Below are 27,801 nucleotides of genomic sequence, written 5' to 3'. Positions count from 1 at the left end.
GGCCATTTTATAGATGCATCTATCTAGATCATCTAATATTTAAATGGTTCATATGCAGGGTGAATAGACCTACATATCACCTTGTATCCACTTTATAAATGCAGGAGATCTATTCCAATCTTAGTTATGTAGTTGATGGTTTAATAGAAAGAGAATTTCTTTAATGGAAGAACATTTTAGTTCTTCAAAGTATGTCCATGTAAATTCTTGATTATTATGCGAATCATATTATAACTGAGATGGTCCAACCGGTCATGTCAAATGATAAAATCATTAGAACCAATAAATCTTTTGTTTACTACGATATGTGATTCAACTGTATCAATATTTGTATGGTACAATCCAGAAGAATGTGCAGATAATTTTTCATACACAATTTTCTTCTCCGCATTTATTGTAGTAATATAAAGGTGTTCATCATTTCCTTCTTCACAGTCTTAACATGATAGTCATTTTGGCGAATAACCTTAAAACATAATAAGTTTTTTTGAGACTTACTATAATATAATGCATTATCAATTACCAGTATTGTTCCTCCATGTAGTAATAAGGTCGCTTTCCCAGACCTCTCAGTCAATTTTGTACTACCAAATATTGTATTAACATAAGCCTTTTTCATAACTAAATGAGAGAAAAAAATTCTTTTCCCTTAGTATCGTAGGAGTTGTGTCACTAGCCAGAAGGCACATATCTCCATTACTCATCTTGGATCCAACTGAAGACTGAGAAAATTTATTTATTTAAATCATAAAGAAAATTGATTAACTTTTAAAATAAAAGATAATTTCGATTTAAGCAAATCTTAGTTGGTTAGAGACTCATGTCGATAATGTGTTGTAAAATGAGAGGAAAATATAAGAATACTAAACAAGAAATGAAGATAAAATGATATTGAGAGTAGATTATAGAGAATTTTAGTTTTTTTTTCTTCAAATGTGTCTTTCACAAGGGTGAAGACTACCCTTTTATAGGAGATACAAATCATCTGTTTACAACCTCTGAGGAATACGTTAGTACAAATTTTATGAAATACATTATATTAAATATACGTTAGAGAGTTAATTAAATAAAACATCCACAATTGAATGAATTTGTAACAAAATTACACTTTTACAAGTCATGTTGAGCAGATTACGAGTTTAAGTACAATTTTTGTTTTATTTATTTTTCAATGGTTCACAAGTCATATCGAATTGATAAACTTATCTTATTTATAGATTGTATCAGGCTATGTATAACGTTAAGTATAAACTTTATTCTATGTATCTTTTAACTTTTTCACAAACCATATTGAAGTTGATTGATAAGATTAGTATGTGTTGTTCAATTGTTATGCTGACTAACAAGACTTGATAGTGTCTTCACTATACTAATCTTGTTAAATTGTCACACGTCCTACCATATGAACATGACTTGCATGTGTTATTCAATTTTCATAAATGAATTAAATTATTTTAGGTTCCTATTTAAATCAACATATATGCATGTTCATACTGGTATCTTAATGTTTGCACTCCCTTGGGACAAATTGAATGAATAATGAAGGTAAATTCTACCAATGCTATTGCGCCCTTGTCCTATTCCTTGTACTTCTATTAATGGTATTTTTATTATGTGTATCACTAATTAGAATCACCCACAATTACTTCATGTATGTTGTAAAATATTGCAGGTTTCGAACAATGATAATAAATTCATTAAAAAAAATGGTTCAAAATCAAAAAGGAAAGGGAAGAGGGAGGAAGTAGGAAGTAGATCTATCCAGTATGGATGATAAAGGATAGTCCATGTCAACTGCTTATCTCTCTTCCTCGCATTCCATTCATGATTGTTATGTCAACTCGGTTTATTTGTGTACAACTTTTTTAAAATGGGACAAAAAATAAATTCCAATCATTAAAAGGGGTGCCAAGTTAATATTTTTTCAAACATTAGCTAGATCTGTGTATACATTGATTGTGGTCGTTTGATAGAATGTATAAGAATAATGTTAAATAGAGTGTAATAGGAATGCTTGCATTAGCAATGCATGTATTGGTTATGCTTGCATTAATTATACATACATTATTTTAATGCATTGTTTGGTTTGATGCATTAAAATTAATATGTATTGCATTAAAAAAATTATTTACAAAGATACCCTCCACTTTTATGGTGGAAAAGATGTGAAAAAAGGTTTAGAGGGGCAATTGGGTCTTTTATCATGTTAATGAATGCATTAAAATCATTGCATTGCTAAAGCCTAGAAATCCATGTTATTAGCAATGCACACCTTAATACACAATAGAGTGTATAACTACTGCAAGCATTAGTTATACATAGATTGAAAAAGAGTACCAAACAAGGCATAGTAATACACAAGGTTAATACATGCATTATTTTTTCGAATACACTCTACCAAACGATTCCAGCTGAATACATATATAAAATATACAGACAATTTGTATTTACTGGATGGTTAAAAATGTCAAGGTCTCATTTCTCAAGGCATGGGCCCATAGAAGATGGATTCCTCGGCCCATTACATGTCTAATCTTTTCACCTGGGCCCAAACATCATGGGGACATGGAATAATACTGAATTATGCTATTTTCTTGAGTAAGCATTTTTAAAAATAAAAATAAAAATAGTAGGAAGTATTCTGTTTCTTTTTAAAAGTTAAACATATTAAAAGAGAGAACTTTCTTCTTCTTCTTTTCTTTTTTTTTTTCAAAAATAAAAGATGTAACATAGTAAATCATTGTTTGTACTCCAAAAACAATGACTTATGTTTCAAATGCTCACAAAAACATGTGTAAATTAAATGGGACACTTATGAAAATTTCACTAGCTTAGAAGCTAATTACTTAGATATATTATAATTTGTAATATTACGAATCTTACCATATTTTGGTACGTCGAGATACGTGTATCTTGGGATACATAGGGTCAAAATTAGGTGTAATTTGTTCTAGATACATTGTATCCAAATGGATTCACATGTAGTATTTGGGATACATATACAAATCTCTCTCACCTCCCTCCGATCTCGCTTGCCACTCTCCTATGAATCTCGTATCCCAGATACATGTGAATCACACTAGATACATACAAATACATGTATCTAGTGTGATTCGCATGTATCCGAGATACATGACTATCTCCCTCCCCATATTGCTCGTTTCCCTCCCCTCTCACTCGTCTCTCTCCCTATTTCAGTGTATCTGGTAGTAAAAATACATGTATCTAGGCAAATTTTCCTCAATATATGTAGAAAACTCTTAATTAGTGGTAAGATACGTAATTATTTGAAAGTATAGGTAGAATTAATATATATGGTATGGATGTATGTTTAATAAGGTCGTTTTCCAAATTAAAAGTAATTTTTCCAAAACCATATACAAATTTTGATGTTGCTAGAAACATAGGTTTTCCCATCACGAATCAATAGAAAATTTGTGCTTTTAAACATGATTTGTCCACTCATTTTCCACCTAACCAGTTCACTGGAGAAACACATGATAAAAAATAGATTTTTCACTGAAATATTGGGAAGCTTGCTGATTTTTTTCATATGATATCATTACTATTTTTTCTTTTTTGACCGATTTAATTAAAATTATATGGTAATAGCCACTAAAAAAATTTTGAGTGAAAAATTTCAATGAAAAAAATAATGATCATTTAGTAGTGTAACTAAAAAAGAAAGTAGTACTCCTGACACACAAAGCAAAATTAAATGTGTCACAAGAGAACTTAGAAATGTAAGTAATGATGACAACAATAATACTAAGTTAGGTCTCTTTTCAGAGTATTATTTGTACAAGAATCTCTCTTGACTTTCACAAAATTATAAAGCAATTGATGTTGTTGCATTGTCACTAACAAATATCGTTACTTAGAATCTTTATGTGAATATGGAGATCATAATGACTTCATCATAAATCATAATACTTGTGAAATTTGGAGATGTTACATATTTAGATATGGATTTATATGAGTAACAAAAAGGCATACACCATCATTAAATTAGTGAATCTTTTTTCATCTTCTTACATAACAATAATGTTTGAGTCAGTTTGTGAACATATTAACTATTTTATCGAATATATGTTACTTCTGATCAATACATGTACGAAATAATAATTAATCTAGTCGACTTTAAAATTGGAATTTTTTTTTTATTGAAGTGTGGAATATTGTTGAAGGGGGTCGACAATCTTTTCAAGTGAAAAAACAAGACCTTTAATTTTGTCTTCATTTTGGAGGGGACTTAGGGTTATTATAGTGAAAAATCTTTAATGTCAACTCTATTACCCCACTAAGAAAGAAGAATCAATCTGTCATGCCATAGTATATAATAATTATATATTTATCACATTGCTTATTCTATCTAGTGATGAAATTTAGGTTCAAATTTTGGGTGGGGATAATTTTAAACTTAATGCAAGATATTCTGTTGGCACTAGCTTCTTAATTTTGACATGACTATATAAATTATCAAGTTGTTTAACACTTGTGAATGATGCACTTACGGGAAAAAGGTTGTTGATAAAGGAAAAAGGAAATATTGGCCTCAAATAGCAAATGCCTTTTCTACATCTAAAATGATGCTAGTCTCTTTTTTCCCTCTTTTTTCAATATGTAGATTAAGTGTTAAGAAAACAATATAATACATATAAGTGTCATTTCATTCATATGTTGGGTGTGCCAATAAAATTGTCACATGAAAAGATTAATTGCTACATATAAGTGGTAGGAATACTCTTATTAATATAGTGTGAAACCTTTTCGAGAAAATTATACTAGACTTGAACCAACGTGAATAATATCACATTATGTTAAGAGTATCTATGAATTATCCCAACAACTATTATCAGTGTCAATGATTCGATCAAACAAGTATGAAAATGGTTGAAATGACAATACCAGGATTTACTACATTTATCGTAACAAAAGGTAGCTTTAATATACACAAATCAAGAAGTTAGTTAAACCTTTGGTCTCATAATTAAATGCACGATCATGTGGGTGACACATAATAAATTTTAAAAAATGACTCGTGAATAATGAGAATGGGTCACGTAGATCGATGAAGAGATCCCATGAATCGTGGTGATGGGCCACACAAAACTTAATCAAGGGAAACATATATTGTTGGGTGTCCGAATAAAATCTCACATCAATAATTGATTAGATCAATAAGCTACGTATATGGTGTAGAAATACCTTTAAATTTTAATTGTGTAAGACACTTCTAAAACAAGCGATTTCCAACCGAAGTCATTGAAAACGTTTCCAAAATTCTTTAACAATGAGTCAATTTAAGAAAGAGCCTCTACAACAAAAATTAACTTTTAGCGGCAATAAATAGGCACATTAATAAAGAGTGTTAAATTCTTTTCCGGCATTAGTTAAGTGTCATTAGATCCAGTGTCGCTAAAGGTTTTAGGGACATATACAAAGAGTGCTAATTGCCACTAAAAATACATATTTAGTGACAATTAAGCTATTGACATTAATTAATTACCGCTAAAGATCATTTTTGATATAATGATAGCGTCCATCGGAAATTTGTCTACTATTAGTAATGAGGCCTTTTGGAAAAACCATGCAGACTTGATCCAAAACAAATAATATTACACTATATTAAAAATATTTTTGAATTGACTTAATAAAATATTCGAACCGCTTAAATATTTAGATGAGATGGGTCACTCCCCTTTTCTCTTTTACTTTTTGTATACACGGTTGCAATTCTTGCAGTGTGACCTTTATTCCCTATGCCATTTAGGACGGTGTTAACTAAAAGAGAGGCATCTCCCAAGTACGAATTCATAATAATTTTTTAACACTATCTCTTGCTTAATTAAGTGAGATAATTAAGACTTAAGAGACAAAGAAAAGAATAAATGTTTAATTAAGTAGGTATGATAATGCTATTCCAAGAACCAATTCCTCTTTCCAATATTTTTTTTTGTTTCTAGTTAAGAATAATACTTAATTGTGAGTGTTGTAGACCAACATGAATCACATGCGTCCCTTCGATCTAGTTTTTGAGACGATTAAAGAGCCAAATATATAATTTACACTATTAAAGAAACGATCGAAGAGAAGTTGGCTCGTTAGAATCATTTTTAACGTAACAGACTTTCCATCAAAAAATCAATATTTTTTATTGTATTCTAGTAGAAATGTTCGTGAGAAAATTATTTTTTTAAATAATATAAAATTACCAAACTGTAATGGCCGTATTACCTTAACTTTCACGTGGATTAAATAACGATGCACGATGAAGTTGGTAGTTTAAAAACATGAATATGAGTGTTTGGAAGTGATGATATGTGGATTGGAGCACGTTAAAACAAATTTGATATTTTTATAGAAAATTAAATTTGAGATGAAATTTATAATTTATTTAGTTGAAGATATAAATTTACCCTCGATATTTCTACTTATCCCACCTTTCAAGTGAGATAAGTAGATGAATTATAATCTCAAAACTATAATTTCAAAATAACTTAATCCGCGAGTCAAATTAATCCAAGTATTCAATTTACTCAACGTCTTGATTTTGACACGTTTGGTGGAACAAAATTTTTAAACAATTGGCCACAGAGAATATTATGCAAGCAACTTGTGTTCAGAAAACCATTAGAATGGGCGAGGGAAGTAGTCATGTATATGTGTTTAAGTTATGTGGCCTGGTATCCAAGAGAGATTTTATTTGAGGAAGACCGTCTTATAACTAGATATGTTCATAATGATCCTCAGGAGCTAAATAAGTAATCTTGAATTACACGTCCACCTAGTCCAATCATTTTTAAGGCGTCATAACATAGGCTCATACTACAAAATAGAGTAGTAATTTTTTAATATCAAGCGTGTCGTCCTTTCACATTGAGGCAACGGCTCATCTTTTTCGACCTATAAGAGGAGGCTCTAAAGAAAATAGGAAGGATCACAAAATTCCTAGCAACATCATATTCTTCATTTGTTCTTCTTCGTCTTGGTGTGTGAGTTTAAAGAAAATGAAATTATTTAGTTTTAACCTACTTGCCTCTAATCTTGTTTAGAAATTGTACTATTAATCAAAATGACGTTTTCTCGGTAAACAAATAATATAACTCGAATTTATGACCTCTTAGCTACCAAGTTAGTCTTTTGGAGATATTTTTTGTCCTGATTAATTAAAATTATTTCACCTGAATTAATCAAATTAATTAAATCAATAGTCATTGTTTATAACCACCCTTGGTGCGATACACAAATTCACTTAAACGCATATATTACATAAAATATGATTAATCAACTTCAAACAATACTTATATTTATTAAATAATAGATAATAGATTCTATTGTTACTTATTCGTTATTCTTCAGCAAAAAAGTAAAAAGGGTTCTTAAATACATACTATTTAGGAAGTAATATGGTGTTTCTACTACTAGACTAGAAAAGACATTTATATCTTTCTTTTCTTTTCTTTTCTTTTTTTGGTGCACAATATATACATATAGAAAGCATTTATTCTCTTCTTTCGTCTTATTTATTTGAACGTTTTACCAATCTCTTTTCGCACCCACCATCAAAAATGTGATGCACGGATGGTGTTGCTCTTCTCTTAATCAGAGATCTCAGATTCGAGCCTAGATATGATAAAATTCTTGGTATGCAGCATTTTCCCTGAATGGGGCCTTACGCAGTGCGAACCTGAAATAATCGGGCTTCAATATGAATATCGAATACCGAATAAAAAACGAAAAAGAAAAATCTCTTTTCACACCCCATTGCAATATACTTTGATATTCTTATTTCCTTTGCCCTTTTTGAGTTTGGTAGATGTTCGTTATTCGATCTTTGAGTCTCCGAGAAGCCAAAGTTAGGACACTTTGAGGTTCAAGAATTTATACTACTACCTATTATTTAAAGTTTGAACTTACCTTATAGAATTACAGCTCATAAACATCTAGTAATTCAAATAAAGTCCAAATTAAACTCATTTTCATTATCCCTTATTAATAGTACGTACTTTGTTTTATGGTTTATTTTTTGTTGGCGATACTATATTTTAGCATAATGGCATAACTTATTTCACATTTTTTATTATAACTTACCTAAATATGATAGTGTAAAGAGTAAATTACATCTTATCCCTACTATTTTTTTAATTATAATAATCCCTTAAAATTTATACCTTCCGGATACATTAATTCACCATCTGGATACATTAATTCTATTACAAGAAGAATTCTTCTATTGCGCTAAAAGGGAATAAAATCTGAAAATCTAATTAAATCTCATAAATTACTCTTACGTTTCTTCTTACTCTCAATCATACAGAGGCAAATCCAGAACAAAGAAATTTAAAATTTCAAACTGCTCCCCCCTGTTCAGTGAAGAAACCTTTCAGATTTGATTCAAAAACTTTTGTCGAAATTTTGGGTTAGCGAGGTGAGTTATGAAGGATACAAAAGTGATGGAATGGTTGTTGGACAAACGATTTCCTTTTGAACCTTCAAGTTCATCGAAGATCCTTTCAATTTTGATTCAAGTTGTTTGGATTTGCAATGTGTACCCTCTGTTTTTAATTTTTGAATATGTATTGATATATAAGTCGTGATACATTACTGATTACAAATTGATACATTACTAGTTTGATGTATATGTAATGTGTTATTAGATTCCAAAATTCTTCTTTCCATTCTTCCAAAAAAATTCTCAATTCTTTGAATCAAACTTGTCGACAAAAGTTATGAAATTGTTGTTGGTCAAAATATTGGTTTGTGAATCTCAAATCAGTCATTGCAACTGAATTAGAGATCGATGAGTTGAGGAAAAATTTTGGAGATCAGATACATCGTTGAGGTGAATATGTAAGTCATGATACATTAGTGGTAAACGACGCGCGTATATTGTAATTTTGTATCTATGAATCATGATGTGGTTATTAATTTGTATCTGGATGTGATTTGTATAAAAATGTATCATCATAATATATTGTATATGATACATGTAATAAATGGATTAACAATTGAGATGGATCAGATACGTTTTGAATATCGAGCGTGTGTATCACAGATTTGTATAAATGTATCAGGTTATTATTATGTATATTGTGCATATAAATAGTGTAACAATTGAGATATGTAAATTACTTGTTTTGATCAAGAAAAAATGTGAATGATACATTAATATATATTATGGCATGTAAATATAATTGAATGAAGAGGCCGAAATGGAAGTCTTCCAATTCTAGGCACCTTTACATCCACGTACAGAAACAGACATATATACATGAGGTTAGGATAAAATTTATTAGAAAAAAGATGAGAAAAAGAAGACGATGATGAAGAAAAAGAAAAGAAAATAATATATTTTATTTTTGAAATTGTTGAAGGTATTGATAGATGGGAGAAAAAGAAGGAATTGTTGTTGGTGTGACTAAAAATAGGGAGAGATTTGTGGAGTGAAATAAGAAAGGGATAAACGTTGGTTTTGGGGGTTAGAATTTATGTATCTTTGGGGATTTGGGAGTAAAATAAGGGATTTTGGAAAATTTTAAAAGTGGTAGGAAATAATGAAAATTATGAAGAAAAGAAAAGGTGTGTATATAAATAATTTTTTTTTTTTTGTATTTTCTTCGGAAGCACCATAATTAAGTATTACAAGGACAAAAAGAAGCACCATTATGCATTTTAATAAATGTAAAATATACATGTTATTTTTGCTAGAATTAATTAAAAAAGGAACTTTTTAATATATATCGAACTTAACTTAATTGTTGTATGAGTCTATAACTATGTTGAATGTATATTAAAAATTAAATATTTTGAAATCGTAGGAAATACAACTTTAATGACCATATAGATTCTCTAATATAAGTGAGCTATTATAAGAGTCGTTCAATTGTTATTAAAAACGCTCATATTATTATTCAAAAATATCTTTAATGATTTGCCTAATGCGTTAAACCAGACCCTGCCTCACCTGATCGGAATAAAATTTTCAAAACGCGAGAGGGTTCTGGAGTGAGGGCTGCCAGGAGCCTCTATAGCAAGCCCAGGTCGCCATAGCGACACACGACAGTGGCCCCCAACAAGTTTATTATTTTCTTTCAATTTTCTTAAATCATACCTGAAAATAATTAATGTCATCAAGATTCATATCATCTTTTTAAAAAATTCTCTTTTCATTGACTCATATCGTTTTAGTTTTAAACTCGTCTTAATATTTGTTCAATTAAAACAATACCAACAAGAAGCAATGCTTTTGAATGATATATATCTTGAATATACAAACAATGCACAGACAAAAAGAAAGCACGGATACAATTATCATCATTTAACAATTCAATCTTACTCTGGATACAAATAACAACACCAGTATTTCATTTTTCATCAAAACGCTTCACCATAAGGCACGAGTCCGAGGAATTTTAGCGTGCGCACTCCCCATCTAAAAAACGAAAAGAACAATCACAAAAAAAAATTAAAAAATTGTAGCCGTTGATTATTGAACTATGCATTTGAAGAAGCTGGGTCTATATTTCAAGTAGACCACGACATGTCTATTGTATAAAATATATAAGCAAAAATATTCAACTTCACTGCTACCACGGCAAGCATAAGAACAATAATCCAGTAAAGGCAAAGAAAGAACACAACTTTGAATCAACAGTTTGTAAAACGAGTTATCTCTCATTGTCTCAACCAAATTTATTCCGACAAAAAATTGCAAGACGGACTATCAATGATGACCCTCATCATCACTGCCGTGTCCATCAGGAGGTCCTCCAGGTCCAACCACTTCCAACTGCAATAGAAGAAACCATTTAGTATGAAAATTAAGTATTTCGCTTGAGCCATCAAATTCTGCTTGGATCAACACATAATTGAACTTGCACACTGAAATTGCATTCTATCTTCTTCTTTTTTTTGATAAGGTAGAGATTTTATTAATTGGTACCAAGATGGTACAGGAAAAGAAACAAAAAGCAGCACAATTCTGACCTGAGTACTGACTGCATAAACATACTATTAAGTTATAACAATTCTTAACTAAATTTTTTTTTTTTTTGTATTTTACTATCCCAGCCAAATCAGGGTATCCACCTTATTCTAGATACTTTGATCATTCCCCTTTTCGCTCCTAGTGGAAGCCCCAAAGAAACAGTGAGGAACTTTTCCGCCTTACATCCCAGGATGTCAGCTAGTTCCTTGACAACATGAAAAAACCAAAAGCCCCTCTCTATCTATCCAAGGGATGGAAGGGCAGAGGATCATCTGCATTAATGCTGAAAATACTGCTCTTTGCCAGATTAACTTTCAACCATAACTGCTTCAAAAATTTCCAGAATCTCTCTAAGATAAAGTATTTGTCCATATCTGCTTCAAACAAAAGAAGAGTGTCATCAGCATATAGAATGTGCGATAAGGGAACCTATCAACACAATTTCTTTGAAAGCTCACGCCTTTTATCCAACCCAATTTTTCAGCTTGCTTCTCCATCATACTAAAAGCTTCCATCACTAGTGTACAACAGCTAGGGGGAAAGTGGACCCCCTTGCCTCAAGCCTCTTTGAGACTTTAAAAAACCATGCCCGTTTATCAATATATAGAATTTTACACTAGATTTGCAATAACTGATCCATTCAATCCATTTATCACCAAAATTCATTTGTTTCAGAATATTTAATAAACATGACCAGTTAACATGGTCGTAATCCTTTTCAAGATCAAGCTTGCAAGCAACTCCTCTCTTCTTTGATTTCATTAGTTTCTCAATACTTAAATTGGCGACCAAAGTTGCATCAACTATTTGCCTCCCTTCAATATTTGCATTTTGATGTTCTGACACTAACTTATCAACTACCAGTTTGAGCCTTTCGGCCAATAGTTTAGCAATAATTTTATACACACTCCCAAGTAAGCTGATAGGCCTGAAATCTTTCACCTCAACCGCCCCCTTCCTTTTTGGTATCAAAGCAATAAAAGTAGCATTTAAACTTTTAACAAAAGAATCCTTCTGATAGAAAATTCCCAGTCCTTTAAACATCATCCTTTATTGTGCTCCAGCATCTTAGAAAGAAGTGTAGATTAAACCCATCGGGACATTGAGCCTTATCTCCTCTAAAAGATTTGATAACAACTTCCAGTTCTTCCATAATAAAAGATCTTTTGCAGCCACTCTTTGTCTTCATCAGGAAGCCTTTTCAGATCTTCATCCTTCCATTCATCCTTCCAGTTTAATCTCCATTCTTCATTCTCCCTGAATAGTTTTACTAAAAGTCTTGAATGTGTTCGTTTATAATTTTCTCATCATCTACCAGCTCCCCATCTTTCATCATTTTGTCAATACAACTAAACCTCTTATGTGCATTCTTCTGAATTAAGCAATCACTTTATGGAGCAAGCACCACATTTGGACAATTGAGAACTACAATCAGTGCTTTGCAGCTAAGCAATAGCCAACCCAAGAAAAAAATAGTCTCATTATTAACTGAGGAAATGTTTCATTAATGAATGTTGATACGCCTTTTTTGACATATACAACAGCAACAACAAATTCACACCTACAAAATTCCCTAACATCCTCCAAATTAACCTAGATATAGAAAATCAGGGAGTACATATTCACGTCTAGTAAATGCCTCAACAGCCTACAAACTCACCTAGATTTAATCAATAACAAACCACAGGACGAACTATGAATTAATTGATATTTTGTAGTCTGTACTTACCACAAAATACTGTGAGCATACTGGGCATTCATGTGGCTTGCCCTTCTCAAGCCAGAACCAAACAACATCATGCTCATCTTCTGTTGAATTACAAATAGAAAACAAGGGAGGACATTAATAGAAACCAACTAAAAATATTGAAGTCAGCTGACTAAAGGAATAAATGTATGACGGAGAGACTCGTCAAATAAATAATGGAAACTTACCTCCTTCATCTCCAGGGCATCCTACAATTCTTCTATCATAGTAGGATTTGACAACAGCAGGCGCTTCCTACAATATAAAATATACAAAAAGTTGATCATTTGTTTATATTTGATAAGGTAACATTCAAAGCGTTGATCATATCCATATGCATCAAACTTGAAACGTAACTGAAAACAAACATAAGTGATCTCCACATAACATCTCTTACCATGTGGTTAGTGCTGACATATAATCTTGAATCATTCATCAGCCACACAAATTAGATTTATTTGAAGAATTGAAATTAGCAATGTTTTAATTTAGCAGCCATCATCAGCGTTAAATTCATCAGCATTAAAGAAATGCATCAACAATATATTCATATGGTGTTCTAGTAGTACTTTATATAGGATGGATCATTACTTGGTTTGGCTGATGTAGTGTGACTGATGGAAGTTATGTAGTTATGTTTTGTACTTGCTTCTGTACCAGAATAATAAGACTTTGCCTATAAAAAAAAGGTTGGAAACCATATTTACACAGCCCACTTCAAATAAACAGGCAGAAGTAGAACCTCATAGATATTTACTCCTATCATATTCACAATGGATTATCGGAAAGCCAACCAAAAGCTTGGAGAAGTATGCTAAGAAAGTGAGGGGCTGTTCACTTCACACGCTAGTCACGCGGGAATTAAAATGCATGGTTGTTTGGTGAAAAATAATGAAGGGGTTGGTATATAATGAACGGCGATGACCGATGTAAAGACTTTCATGTGATGAGTAATAATACAGAGAATGTTATGTAGGGATTTGCCTACTTTAGGGGCATTTTTTACTTTAACTTCTCTCTTAATTGATAATACACATTCTTTTTCTTTTTTCCTGAAAATGGTAATGTTGTATTCTTCCTTAATGCTGGGGACCTTCAAAAGTTGGAACAGAGAAAGTAATACTTATAGAGATACTAAGAACTCTACAAGTTGTTTTGTTTCCTCTCAACCTATTTCTTTACACCAAAAATAGAGAGAAACAATGCAGTTCCACTTAATCTTATTAATGGAATTGAATTTATCTTCAAAATTCCTACTAGTCCTCTCTCTCCAAATTGTCCACCATATGCAATGTGGGAATAATCTCCCCGTGCCTTCTATCCCTTATTGCCCCCTTTTCTAATCCAGCAACTCAACAGGTCTGCAGTGTGTTCAGGCATAGTCCACTTTGTTTGTGAGGTTGAGAAATATGGCCCACACCTGTTACATGTGTTGTGAAACCGCAATGCAAAAATAAGTGGTTATTGGTCTCTTTTGTCTTCCCATATAATGAACACCAAGATACTAGAGTCGTTCCTTTCTTTTTTTGAAATAGTGTGTGAGTAGGCCCTTCTAGCAACCAGCCATGTAAAACATTTTAACTTGGTTGGTGCTAAGTTTCTCCACACCTTCCTCCACAAGCTTTGTTGGCTCCTATCCTCTTCAGGACTTCATGGGTCAGGCAGCCCTTCTAGCAACCAGCCATGTAAAACATTTTACCTTGGTTGGTGCTAAGTTTCTCAACATCCACAATCTTTGTTGGTTGCTGCTATGTTGATTGTTTTCTATTTTATAGGCCCTGTTAATAGTGAAAGCGCGCCATCTTCATTGTGTAAACTGTAACCATCGCTGAATCAGGAACAGTTGGTGCAGGGGAATTCCCTTATTTCTACTAGCAATGTGGCTACTCTCTCCACTTCTCAATCATTCAGTAGAATCTGCTGAAGGAAAGATTCCGCCCCTGTGTTGTCCAGCAGTCCTTGATCTTTGCCTCTAGGTTATTGCATAATGCATAGTATGAACAGATCATCCTTCAAAGGTATCTATTTATTCCCGGCATCTTCCCAGAATTTTGCTCACCTACCATCTCCCACCTTTATGTACAAATTAGCCTCTAATTTGGGCCACAAGTTTATAATAGTCCTCTAGACCTCAACTCTGTAAGTACCGATACTAACATTACTGCACCGGTTGTATCTTCACCATATATGCATTTGATCATGTTCTTCCACAGAGCTTGCCCCTCCTCATTATATGTCCACAACCACTTCATCATTAGTAGACTATTTTTTTGCTTCCTCAAATCTTTAATACCCAAACCTCCCCTATCCTTGCTATATATGCATTTGATCATGTTCTTCCACAGAGCTTGCCCCTCCTCATTATATGTCCACAACCACTTCATCATCAGTAGACTATTTTTTTGCTTCCTCAAATCTTTAATACCCAAACCTCCCCTATCCTTGCTATACAAGGTTATCTCCCATTTGGCCAGGTTATAACCTTAAATCACTTTATAGCCATGCAAAAGAAAATCCCTTCTTAGTTTGTCTAATTTCAACACTTTTGAAGGTAATGGAAAGTAACATTACATATGTTGGAAGTGAATATAACACTGAATGATCACAGTGTTTCTGCCTCCTAGGACAAGTATTGTGCCGTCCATCTAGCTAATCTCCTTTTGTCTTCTCCACAATGCCACCCCATATTTCTACATCCTTATGTTTATTACCCAAAGGCATGCCCAAGTAGCTTCAAACAACTGTAAGATGGTTTTGATGAATCTTATTTGTTTCTCCCGAGGCTCAGAAAAGATGACAGTGCAATCTGTATGTAGTAAATGACAAATTTCTTTTACTTCTCCACTATTGCCACTTATCTTAAAGTCTTTAATCCCCCTCACATGGATTGTTATCATCATCAAACTTTCAAAACCTTCCACTGTCAAGATGAACAAGAAACGAGAGAAGGGATCACCCTGTCTAATACCCCTTTCTGATGAAAAGAATCCTAGTTCACCATTCACAAATATAGAGAACCTAACAGTGTTGATGCAAAATCTAATCCAACACCATCTATCTCAAAAAGCAGCAAAGCCCATTTGTCTTAAAATATTCAGCAGGAACTTTCAATTTACATGGTCATGTGCCTTTACAATGTCCAACTTGCATATTACACCAGGTTCATTACATTTCAATTTGGAGTCCACAAATTCACTTGTAATAAGAGCAACATCCATTACTTGTCTCCCTTTTATGAATGCAATCTGATGTTGTTCACTAACTTATCCACCACCACCTTTTTCCAACCTTTCAGCAAGTATTTTTGCTATCATTTTGTACATGCATGTGATCTTCCACATAATTTAGTGCATCTTTTATTTAATACCGGCAACCCAACAAGACATAAATCTATGCATGTATTTTTCCTTATAGAACCAACAATCCATTAGTTATGTGGAGATCATTTTTCTAATCCCTCCGATCAAGCGTTGTAGTATCTTTTGCAGCACTTTGTGATAAGATTATTTTTATGGTCCCTCCAACCAACTGACTCGGTTGGTTTGGTATTAGAGACGAGAATAATAATAATTTTGAGATAAAACGAGAGTATATCTTATCATATATTTGATTGAAATTTGTTATTTCAGTATAAAACCCAAGATTATATGTACTACAATTTTAGTATTATTCTTAACCGCATTCAATGAGGAACTACAATGCCCGAATTAGCTAATTTCGAGATAAAACAATCAACCAAAAGCTCATTTCCAAAAGCCTTTAAGAAGACGGCCAAGGTTTAAATTGGAAATGGAACTTTTATCCAAGTTTATCTAATCGTGTAAAACCAAATACATAGATTACATTATATCCCACTTTTAATCTTATGAACCAAATATCTACGGGAAAAATTATCTCCACTAAATAATCTCATTATTTATTTATTTTATAACCATGATGTTCGGGGCCAACTTCACGCACCTTGACTAATTTTGCAGGATACATGTCACCTCCCAACAACATCAAGTACTAGATAACTTTATCCACTAGGGCTAGAACAAATGGGAAGAAATTACCTAGTGTCTTTTGTCTCTGAGGGGATTTGAATCTGAGACATCATGCTTCTCAATCCACTTGATTGACCACTAAGCCACACCCTTAGGGTACCTCATTATTATTTAATCCTTATATTATAATCTTCACAGTACAATCCCCATATAAATTATTCGCAAACCAAATTACCCCTTAGGGTTTTAGCATAGAAATACAAACTACAAATTTAGCTCAATAAAAGAATAAAATTGAGGTAAGATTAGACAATATTATAGTGTCGAAATACATATTATCTAGATATATATGTTCAATATTCCATAAGAATGTTGTTATATATAAAACTAAAGTAGGATTGCTAGAAATGATGGTGTTATGAGAGTACTGTGTGCTAGGTAGATACCCACCAAAATGAAAGGCAAGTTCTTTAAAATGATGATGGAACCAGAAATGTTGTAAAAGAGAGCTGACCATATCCACAAGAAGATTGTCAATGAATTCTTTTACAAGTATAGTATCTTATTAATGAAGACTCAATACCAAGCTACTACTGAGAGTCTGAGACAAAGTAAAACTTGAGGATGTTAAAATGGATGTATAGTCACTAAGATTAAGATAAGTTTAGAAATGATTACATTCCACAGCAACTATATATAACACACAGAGGATAAAATTAAAAAAAGGTTGTCTGTGATTGTATGACTTCCATATGCACCGACCTCTAGTTGCCACACTATGATTTTGATGCATTAAAGGAGAAAAGTGGTAGACCTAAAATCTCATAGGGGAAGTTATTAGAAATGTCTGCGATCTCTCAATTAGAATTGCACATGCCCGAACACAATTGGCAGAACATAGTGGAAGCAAAAGATTTGCATGTGATACCAACTACTCTCTCAGTTCCAATTTATGTGGCACCGCTTGACTTTACATGAAGTTAAAGAAATAAAAGAAATACTTTTGAAATGTGTGGTCTAAAATAAATCTTCTATATTTGTGTAGCTATAAAGCATTTCATTAAGGGTAAAAATGGAAAAAATTTAGTTAAATTTATTCCATTTGGGACGGACTAAAAATGAAAGTACGCCACATAAATTGGGATAAGGAGAATAATAAGGATTACTTGGTCGTGTTAGTGCACTTACGTTATCTTTGACATTAAGAGCCTTTTTAATTGTAAGTGCAAATATAAGTTTCAAATTTAGAAATTTTTAGGTTTAGATAACCCCTGAATTTTGATTATTTCCAAATTTGAGTATTGGAATTAACTTAACCAAGCAAAGGGAAAGAATCATAAAAACACTCGTACAACTAACCCAACTCGCTTGGAGTTTAGGCAAAGTTGTTGTATATTTTTTTTTGAAACTAGCAAAGTTAATGCATATTCAAAACATACTTTCACAAGTTGTTGAAACACGAAGAGGTAAGGTTAGGAATCGAAAATGAGGGGACTTTGCAATTCCAGCTAATCCTATTTAATCTCTTTTGAATTAGTCAGGGAAAGTGAGATAATCTCATTTACTTCTCTTTCACTCATGCCAACCAACATGGACAAAAGTACAAATATTTAAATCAACCATCCATCATACCCCTTTCTCTTCTCCTCAATCCTCCCTTTTCCTGAAGGAAGCACATAATTATGACTAGTAAAGAAGTGTGATATAGCAAGGTTGATCCAGGTCCTATTTCGGGGAATGAAAATACTTATTGTTTACAGCTTTAAAATTCGGAAAACAATGGAACAGCCATTTAAAAAAAAACATAACCCTGGTTTAGATTGATCCAGGTCTTGCCTTTAGCTTAATAGAACTCAATAATCAGTTTGGAGTAATAGTTGAAAACCAAAACATATTCCCAGACTCAGATTGCAAACTAAAACATATTCACAGCTCAGATGTTACATTACGAGAATAAATATTATGCTGCTCATTTTCATCTGACTTGCTTTCATCTTTAATTGAATTTTCTCAGAAGAACCTAACACTCAAAAGAACACCTAAAACAACAACTACTTCCGAACATTTCCAACTGAGTGCACATTACTCATTATCTGTGTCAATAAGAGAATGACCAATTACATGATATAGTAATCATTATGCATCAGATGAGAATAACTAATCTGGATAAAAGATAAAACAATTTTAGTGATCAACAATAATGGTGACAAAAGCAACAAGCATTAACTAATGCATATTAGCACCAAAAGTTACTTGAAAATCCACAGTTCCACACTGACCTTTGTACCAAAAGGACCTTCAGGAAAGTTAATGTCAAGAATATCCCTTCCCTAAAAAGCACACAACAACAAATGTAATTTTTAGTCACAAGTAACATCTATCAATGTCATTTGAATTAGTAAACCTAATATCTCAACAAAAAAAAGCTAAATTAGTAAAACATGGTAGATAACTCACTTGGAGCTCAGCTTCAAGCTCTTCACGCTCATGGCCAGTTGCAATGGGCATTACATCCTCCACTTTCTTAACAACATTCTCTACTCCACACAACAACAAAAAAAATCCATACTCATCACAACCAATTCAGAACAAAAAAGGAACTAACTAGAAACAAATATCAAATAACGCAAGTACAATAAATCAATCAAGTCACTCTATTCAAACTTGTAAGATCTGATTAAATTAGGGTTGAGAGTAGAGAGAGAAGTTCGAAAGGATACCTGATACGGTACTGAAGTGGCGAGGGAAGAAAGTGACCGATGAACGGAAGGCTGCCGGAGACGGAGAAGAAGATACGGAGGTGGTAGCGGCGGCGGCGGCGAATGAATTGGTTTTGGGAGTGGATCGAAGTAGGTGTAGGGTTCGGAGATGCGAAGAGAGTTTTCTCGACATGGTGTGTGTTCAGTTGGATCTCAGGTCAGCCCCTGTGTGTGTATAGATGGAGACTTGTTCTTATCAACGCTCTGTATGTTCTCTTTTTTGTGGAAATGAAATGGCAAATAAGGGTGCCACTGGCCGGAGGCTTCGGCCAAGGTTGACTCGCTCGTGTCGAATTTCTCTCACGGGCCAAGTGTGTGCGCACGCTGATTTTTTAATTTTTATAGATCATAGTTTAAGTTTGATCGAAATGGAAGCTTCAATTTTTTTAAATGAAATTTATATATTTATAAACTACGTAAACAATACTGTACATCAGACAACTCAAAATATTAAACAATATTACTTGAGCTCTATACTTTGAAATCCATTGGGCTATAGCCCTCTCAAAGAAAATTAAAATTGAGTAATTCAAAAAGTGAAAGCTCGAGGACGAACATCCACCTCCAGCTTGCAAATATAAAGATCAAGATTCAAAAGTTCAATTATAAATCTATCTTTGCAACATCATTAATTTCATCAACATCAATCTTCATACGCAAAAAACATCTATTCTTTTCGAATATGAATTACTTATGATGTTTTTTAGAGTACTATATAGGATCGTCCTAAATAACTATTTCGTATGAAACACGTCATATTTCATATGAGTATAAATCACAATTTCTTCCAACAAAAAAGAAGGAAGACAATGAAAAGGACTCATTTCCTAAAAACAATCAAAACATAATCAAGGGAAGAAGAGATCTAAAATGTATCATGCATTGTGAGTAGGACATCGTCAAAGAACAACAGGGACACATCACATTCTTCTTTCCAGGTTGTCACTATTAAAGAAGACTAGAATATCTCAATGATCTCATTCACTTAAATATCAAAACACACCAGATGTGTGCTTCTCTATTTTGTCACACACAAACACTCATTTTCCTTCTCTCAGTATGTTAACTCTAATCTCCTGAATCCTGGCACACACATGATACTAGGATAGGATTCCTACATTTTAACACTATTGAGTTAAGGTACCTAAGGCATCATTTTAAAGGAGATGTCGTTGGAGGAGAATGTTCTTTCGTAGCTCCTATAAATACTGGTTGCCTTGCTGCCGATCTTGTAGACACCTACGGTTTCAACGGCGTAGTCTTAGTCAATTAACTTTTGTTTTTTCTTCCTGGAAACAGAATCCAGAGTGGTAGATTCATTGTCTGCTTTTCTTCTTAACTCGTTCAAGTCTTCGTCACTGACCAATCCATTCAGCTTTTTGTTCAATGCATATGCTTCACCAAGTCTCATCTTACATTCTTTGCTTGCAGAATCATGGGAAACAACTGGTACAAAGAAACACTGAATCAATATATGCACATTTACAGATGTTACCATTCGTTCATACAGAGAGACCAAAGCTATAGATCCATCTATTAGGAAATGTAAATATAGCTTGAGAATATCACATCGCATGGCGGCAGGAACCAAAGATAAGTAACAGATTGAGCAAATTCTATCACACGAACTAGCTGGATTAAACTTTATTCAAGATCTCGACACCAATAGTTTCCAGCGTATCAACTAATAATGAATCAATTACTACAATGTGGAACTTTAGGACTATACTATTGTTTTAGGCATTTTTGAATTACCAAAATGAAAGAGAAAAGAGTCCAATCTATGTTGCTGAATTAAAATGCATGTTTCTGAAGAAACAAAAACTGTGTACCATATGAAAGAGCATATGCATGCATATAATATATACAAATATTAAAAGGCATAGAACGTAACAAGTGTGAGTGTCAGATAGAGAACCTTACAGCAAGAAACAGAAACAACTGACCTGGTTTGGGATAATCTATGCCGATGATGCATTTTGCTTTACGTTGGACACTTATGGGAGCAGTCCAAGGCTCATATATGTACTCCTTAGGCATATCTGTCATTGAATTTCGATTCGATCATAAAAGAGAACAAAGGAAAACCATTGCATCTATAAGAGAATTAGTTCATCAGCATACCTTTTAAAACAGGAAGAAAATGCCTGATATAGTTCCCGGCAGAATCATACTTTTTTCCAAATGAGATTGGTGAATAAATCCGATTATACTGTAAATGGAGAACCCCAATAATCAGAATTTTGGAGGTGATCCAGGACAACTGATTGAGACATGGAAAATGTAAACTAAGAGCACTTCTAGGGAGAAGCATTTAGTATCACCTAATTATTTTTGAAGTTTTATATCGGAGCAAATAAAAGAGCAATGTTTCATTCAACAGCTTAATTTCATACAATGTGATCTTTGGAATAAAGCTCCTCTTAAACAACATAATTACGATTAACTTTTACCTGGTAAAAAAATGAAGAGCATGATAGCCACAACCAGTTTCCATTGTTGATTGCCCAATCAGAGTCAATAAGCAGTCTTTCAAAAACATGACGTCCTCTCTCCCAATGCACAAACTATCCGCACACCAATAACATTACAAAAATGAGAAATTATTCAAAAATAAAATAAAATTATCCAAGTCTTGAAGTGACTAACCAGATCCCCACGAGTTAAAAAGCATGCAACACTGTGTCGAGCAAGATGGTGGATCCAACCCCACTTTCGAAGCTGAAACATCGAGAAAAGAAATCACACACGCTAACGAATCTCAAATCAGACAAAAAAAAAACACCAACAAGTATCTCTCAAGTATACACATTGATGTTAAGGTCCATCAATCTAACCTGGACCATTATGGCGTCAATCCAAGGAAACCCTGTCCTGGAATCTCTCCAAGCAGCTAGCAATTCATCATCATTCTTCCAAGGTATCTGTTGGAAGGAAGACAGATAATAAATGAACAAGGAAAAACTCAGGTCCGAATGAGATAAGTCATATATAGTAAAATGTCAGTTGTTACAACATGAGAAGTTGTTTAATAAATATAGACAATAACTAAAAGATTAGGCGGACAGAAAAATATGTATACTTATATAAAAGAAAAATTATAAGACTTTCATCAATAGAATCATCTAGCTTCCACTTTCCATAAAAGAGGTAAAACATGTGCTATCGAGGACAATAAGCACAGTCATCGAGTAGTTTCCAAAGCACAATATGACATTATGTAAAATGCTGTCTTAATGATAGTTTACCCTTAATAATTTTTTTGGAGAGGGAGAGTCAAGGACATCAAAGGAACCAAACTAAGAGCGGAAGGAAAAATTGGAGAAGGCAACATCCTACAGATAGTTCTGAGAAGTTGTGAGTTGTGACTCAGTTCACTCATAATTTTCAGATAAACTAAATCATCAAATCAGATAAACAAGACCATAGAGGTTCCTATCAAGTCCTCTGCATGATCTTGAGTTATTGATAAATTCAGAAGTTCTACTCTACCACCATTTGTGCAAGTGTTATGACACTTCATACAAGAGATGATACCCAACAAGAACTCATAAAGACAATGATAAGAAGGAACCTAGCATTATATAGAGGAAAAAGCAAAAGCACGAAGAAATGGAACTGAGGAACATGATCCAAATCAATGAAGAAGATTGCTCTCATCACCTGTTTGCATATTCTGTTACCCTTCATCTGATTAAAGTTAGGAGTCCCGAAGGCAGCTGTGTAGAAAAAGTCGCGCCATAACAACTGCAGTAGTTGAAATTGCAAGTCACTTGGGTGCTGACTGTTGAGCTCTGAACATTAAAACAAGAAGTACACTGACCTGTCCAAGAAGAGAAACAGGTGGAGAAGTATGCTTTTTAGAGCATTTCAGAATGTCCTGAATGCACTGGTAGAAGTACCTGGAAGAGAGACATCCAAACTTCCAAAAGAATTGGAGGGGCAAGAGATCAGAATATTTCAGAACAATAACTACTAATTCATCCGGCCTATACACCGCTCACCTTTAAGTAGGGTGATAAAACAGTTGTTGCTGGTTTTAGAAATGCAGATGGATCACCCTTGGGTTTCTCAAAATTTGCAACCCATTCCTGTAAGAAAACGAGCAGTTCATTTTATTAGAAAATTGGTAAAAAAAGCCAAAGACAATGTACCAGAAAAAAGAAAATATTAATGTTATTCTATAAGATGGGGCTAAAGCTTGTACGCCAAACATTAAAAGACACCTTGTTAGCAATTGATTCTCTCAATCTCTTCAGTGCTTCTGATTCTCCACCTTTAAAAGGAGTCCTTTCGTCCTGCATCCGAAATTTCTTGTAAGACGTCACCTGAAGGACTTCATTGGAAATCTAGTAATATAATACCTCTGCTAAATCTTCATAACCAAGTTCTCTGACAGTTGGAACTTCTGAGACTGCAAAACTTCCAGTATTTCCAATAGGAGGAAGTGAAGATATGGTTGTTAAAAGAGGAGTTGTTGCCCAAGATGGTTGCCCAGCCAGTTTGAGGAAAGACTGATAACTCAGAGGTGGGGATCCACCATTCTTTGCAGACATTCAAATACAAATTATTCAATATAGAATATTTCTTAACAAAAAAAACAGAAGACTACCCTATTATCCTTAAACATTTTTTTTTTCTCATTGGAGAAGAAACAAACTGATCCTCTGAGATTTTCGAACCTAGTTTTCAACTCACGTGATAATGAACTTACCTTACGTATTATATCGGCAGGATTGTAGAGGGTATGGCTCACAGGAGAGAAAATCTCTACGCCAGTTCCAGAAACATAGCCCTGTGGAGCAAATATAATTGTTCTTTAGACGAGCACTGAATCATTCAGAATGTGAAAAAAAAAAAAAGACTTCTTAGTATAAAACTTATCTAACCAACCAAGAAACACCATCCAGGATCTGCCTTAAGCTCTCATTAAGTACTCAAATCGTTTCCTCAGATAGAAATGAAATTTTACCTTGACTTTCTCATCTAAAGCTTGATAGTAGGGCTCTGTGTCATACTCAAAGCAAAGTTTCCCTATGCTCCACTGAAAGTTGTGCCAAGGGTTACTCAAATCAATGGCTAATAAATGAATTGGTCCTCGAAATAAGAAAATATTGTTTGTACAAAGTTACATTGGTGAAATGCAACTTGAAAGAGGAAAAGAAAACCGTAAAAGGAACCATTGTCTTTCACAGCATGTAAGTGCAGATCAATCAATAGCTTGGCTCTAGTTTCAAAGTCTCATGGTTTTCCAAGACATCAAAGCATATGAATGACCGAACTTTCTTAAGTAATATTGTTTAATTGTATAACTAAACAACGGGATTCAAGTAGATCTATTAGCTCAGCCATTGCCCAAGATATGGACCAGAGTGCTTAAAGGGCCAACTGCATCACTAGTACACTAAAAACTTAACAAATTATAACATGATCTAAACTGTCATACCCAACATAATATGTAAAATTCAATTGACAAACATATTCAAATTTGAACCTTAAACGATTGCTCCAATATTAGCAAACAGCATGGAAACCACATACAACACTTTCAGCAAGCAAAATCAATCATAAACCCTGAATCACATGGCAATAACACATTTTGATAGCTCATAAACTCGAGAAATCATTTTTCTTGTACTTAAGTTAATTAACTTATACTCCTATTCCATTTGTTGATAACTAAATTGAACTGTAACTGACACAGAGGTGCTTCATCTGCACAATCATTTCCATATGACCATATCCAACACCGAAAACAACTTGCTGGACACTAAGCTACACTAATTATTTCATGATAGGTTCCTTAGTAAGTGTGGACCCATGTTTCATTGTGAAGTTCGAAAAAAGTACCTTTTGTTTTCAAAGTGAAAAATGATATTTGCAAATCCGTCATGAATACGAACTGGAGTTGTTCTAGACTTTATGTGAGTAATTTGGAGTGAAAACACCTTTTTATTGCTTTTCAAATTCTGAAATTCAACTTCAAGTTGAATTCCAAATTTTTATGGCCAAACATGTAGTTCAACTCCGGAAAAAAGTGAATCTTTTTATGGACAAAAGCCTTTAATGTCCGATACTCGAGTTCACTTTTTTCATGGACAAACCCGATACTCAACTATATACATTTATCTAAAACACAAAAGATAATACTACATGCATTTTAAATACTGAATCCAACTCTACACTCCAACTCTTCTAAGTTATTACTTGAATACTACAATATACAATTTTCACATAACAGAGTTAAACAAAGTTAAATACCCGTAGAATTCAAAGTAATAACAATTACTACCTCCTTCAAGCAGCGAATCAAAACCTCACCAGGGTCACCCTTGAGCACCAACAAACGTGAACCAACCTTCTTAAGACTCAAATCGAGATCAACAAGGCTTTCAAGCAAAAATTGTATCCGGTTCAACCCGGCTTTTGAGGAACCCAGAGAAAACGCAGTCGGATCAGGCTCCATATAGTGTGGATCAATCACGAAAACCGGGTACAGAAACTTCGACCCTTTAGCTGCATACTCTAAAGCTGGATTATCATGGAGTCTCAAACCCTTCCTGAACCACATCAAAGAGTTCGCCCCAGAAGCCATGGATGATTTTACAGAGAAATGACAAAAATGAAGACAAAGAGATTTTATTTAAACGGTTATGGGGTTTCCCGCCATAAATGGGTTTTAACTTCTGGTACTTGTATAATAAGGTGCGTTCACTAACGTGAGCCGGGTGATTAGCATTAGCGAAAGGGAGAGCAGTTTGTTCATTTTTCATGGGAAGTTACGGGCAGAACGCAGCAAGCGTAAGTTAACGTAGAGCAGGAAAGGATTGGTTGTGAAGACACCACGTAGTTTTGTGGGTAGTTCAAACATTTGAGGCTTTTTGATGAGGTGGATTAATTTGGATCCACAATTATATTTTAGGATGTATAAATATAATAAGAATAATATAAATTATTAAAAATTATTAATATTTTTTCAACTCTTATACGAGTTTACCATATGAGTAATTATGATTCATAAAAAAAAATATTGGAATTTCTAGGGTATCCTATTAATAAAACGTAGATCTTCATGTTCGTTATATAAATAAAAGTTTGTAATTTCATATTATTACAAATACACATAAATTTATAAAGATCCACTAGTCAAGTAGTCAACAATAGTCTTTAACTAGTTATTCATTAATATAATTCTTCAATATAATACAGATGATCTCTTCACGTCCGGCATGAGTATTTTCAAGATAGAAAATGATGTCTTTTTATAATTTAAAAAAATGAAATCACAATTTGAAAATTGAAATCCTCCTTTTTGGAGAATTTGTGATTTGAAATTAAAATTTTGTGCAGATTTCTTAAATAAACACTAATTTAAAATGGGAAATCTTAGTAGTTGATTGGTTACATGAACTTTCACTTTATTGGTGAGGGTTCACAAAGAGCCAGTATATTTTGGGAGTAGTATTGAGCACCGATATGGGAGAGAGTTCAGAAAACATAAATCATGTAGCTATCATGGGTAGAAAAGAGTCATACTTTTTAAATGAATCCTTTTCGCATAGACTAGTGGATCCACTTAGTAGTTCAGGTCCTATACCATGGCAAGGTATAGGATGGCCCGGGCAGCGTGAGGTTAATAACGATGTATCATCACTATAGTTCTTAAGTGATGGTTGTCGGTTAGAGAAAATCCCACAACAGTAATTACATAGTTCCTCAAGGGGTTCTGCTTAGTATGGATGGGGGTATGAGATTTTTTTTTATTTTTTTTTTAGAAGGCCTTATCATAGATAAACAAGGCAAAATACATGGAGGGGGCATAGACCTTACCTCCATCCTATGGTGGTTCAAGAGTTGGTAGCCTACTAAGGTTCTCCAACTCTTCCCCATATTAGAAATGAAGCCTATCATCTAAGCACCTATGTGAGAGGACTCCTCTCGATACACAGAATCTAGGAAAACATAAATGAGGGAGACTCTCCCTTTACAAGAAAACGAAAATCTCTTCATAAAAGCTATAACTTAAAAAGAGATAGCCTATGTGAAGATGACTGATAGATCACCAAAAAGGACCATTTGGAGTTCAAGCTCCTTCATAGGTCCACCATGTTGTTGAGCAAGTCAAGGGGGTTTCTTAATTCTTTTCATTTTCTTTCTTCTGAAACTTGCCATGCCTGCCTTGTCCTGCTGAAGATAAGCTGCTGCCTCTTTTGGAATTTGCTGGCTGGTGAAGTATAGTTGGGGACTGGTGACTTGATGGTTGTGTTTGGAGAGTGAATCTGCCACAAAGTTGGCTTCCCTGAGTGTGTGAATGCATTT

At 33.5% G+C, this 27,801-nt stretch overlaps 2 protein-coding genes across 3 annotated transcripts; both read right to left on the bottom strand.

Annotated features, from left to right (window-relative positions):
- Positions 1-10,468: 10,468 nt before the first annotated feature.
- LOC102606298 (putative cytochrome c oxidase subunit 5b-like) lies at positions 10,469-19,801 on the bottom strand. Its single transcript, XM_006346529.2, has 6 exons — positions 19,444-19,801; positions 19,181-19,260; positions 19,003-19,053; positions 12,926-12,992; positions 12,720-12,799; positions 10,469-10,792 (listed from the first exon to the last, which is right to left on the bottom strand). The coding sequence occupies exons 1-6, from the start codon at positions 19,613-19,615 to the stop codon at positions 10,727-10,729; spliced, it is 516 nt and encodes a 171-aa protein (XP_006346591.1). The 5' UTR covers positions 19,616-19,801; the 3' UTR covers positions 10,469-10,726.
- Positions 19,802-20,325: 524 nt separating this feature from the next.
- LOC102605735 ((6-4)DNA photolyase) lies at positions 20,326-26,281 on the bottom strand. 2 transcript variants are annotated; one of them, XM_006346527.2, is made up of 14 exons: positions 25,775-26,279; positions 24,455-24,526; positions 24,197-24,277; positions 23,847-24,026; positions 23,709-23,780; positions 23,487-23,573; positions 23,306-23,404; positions 23,146-23,229; positions 22,320-22,406; positions 22,132-22,203; positions 21,936-22,049; positions 21,607-21,694; positions 21,429-21,524; positions 20,326-20,928 (listed from the first exon to the last, which is right to left on the bottom strand). In XM_006346527.2, the coding sequence occupies exons 1-14, from the start codon at positions 26,075-26,077 to the stop codon at positions 20,744-20,746; spliced, it is 1,620 nt and encodes a 539-aa protein (XP_006346589.1). In that variant the 5' UTR covers positions 26,078-26,279; the 3' UTR covers positions 20,326-20,743. The 2 variants fall into 2 exon arrangements, with proteins under 2 accessions (XP_006346589.1, XP_006346590.1); XM_006346528.2 differs by lacking the exon at positions 24,455-24,526 and having other exon boundaries at positions 25,775-26,281.
- Between the last annotated feature and the right edge of the window lie 1,520 nt (positions 26,282-27,801).

This window comes from Solanum tuberosum, unplaced genomic scaffold (assembly GCF_000226075.1).
Source record: "Solanum tuberosum cultivar DM 1-3 516 R44 unplaced genomic scaffold, SolTub_3.0 scf00078, whole genome shotgun sequence".
NCBI lineage: Eukaryota > Viridiplantae > Streptophyta > Magnoliopsida > Solanales > Solanaceae > Solanum > Solanum tuberosum.
This window is presented reverse-complemented; position numbering and strand designations above follow the sequence as displayed.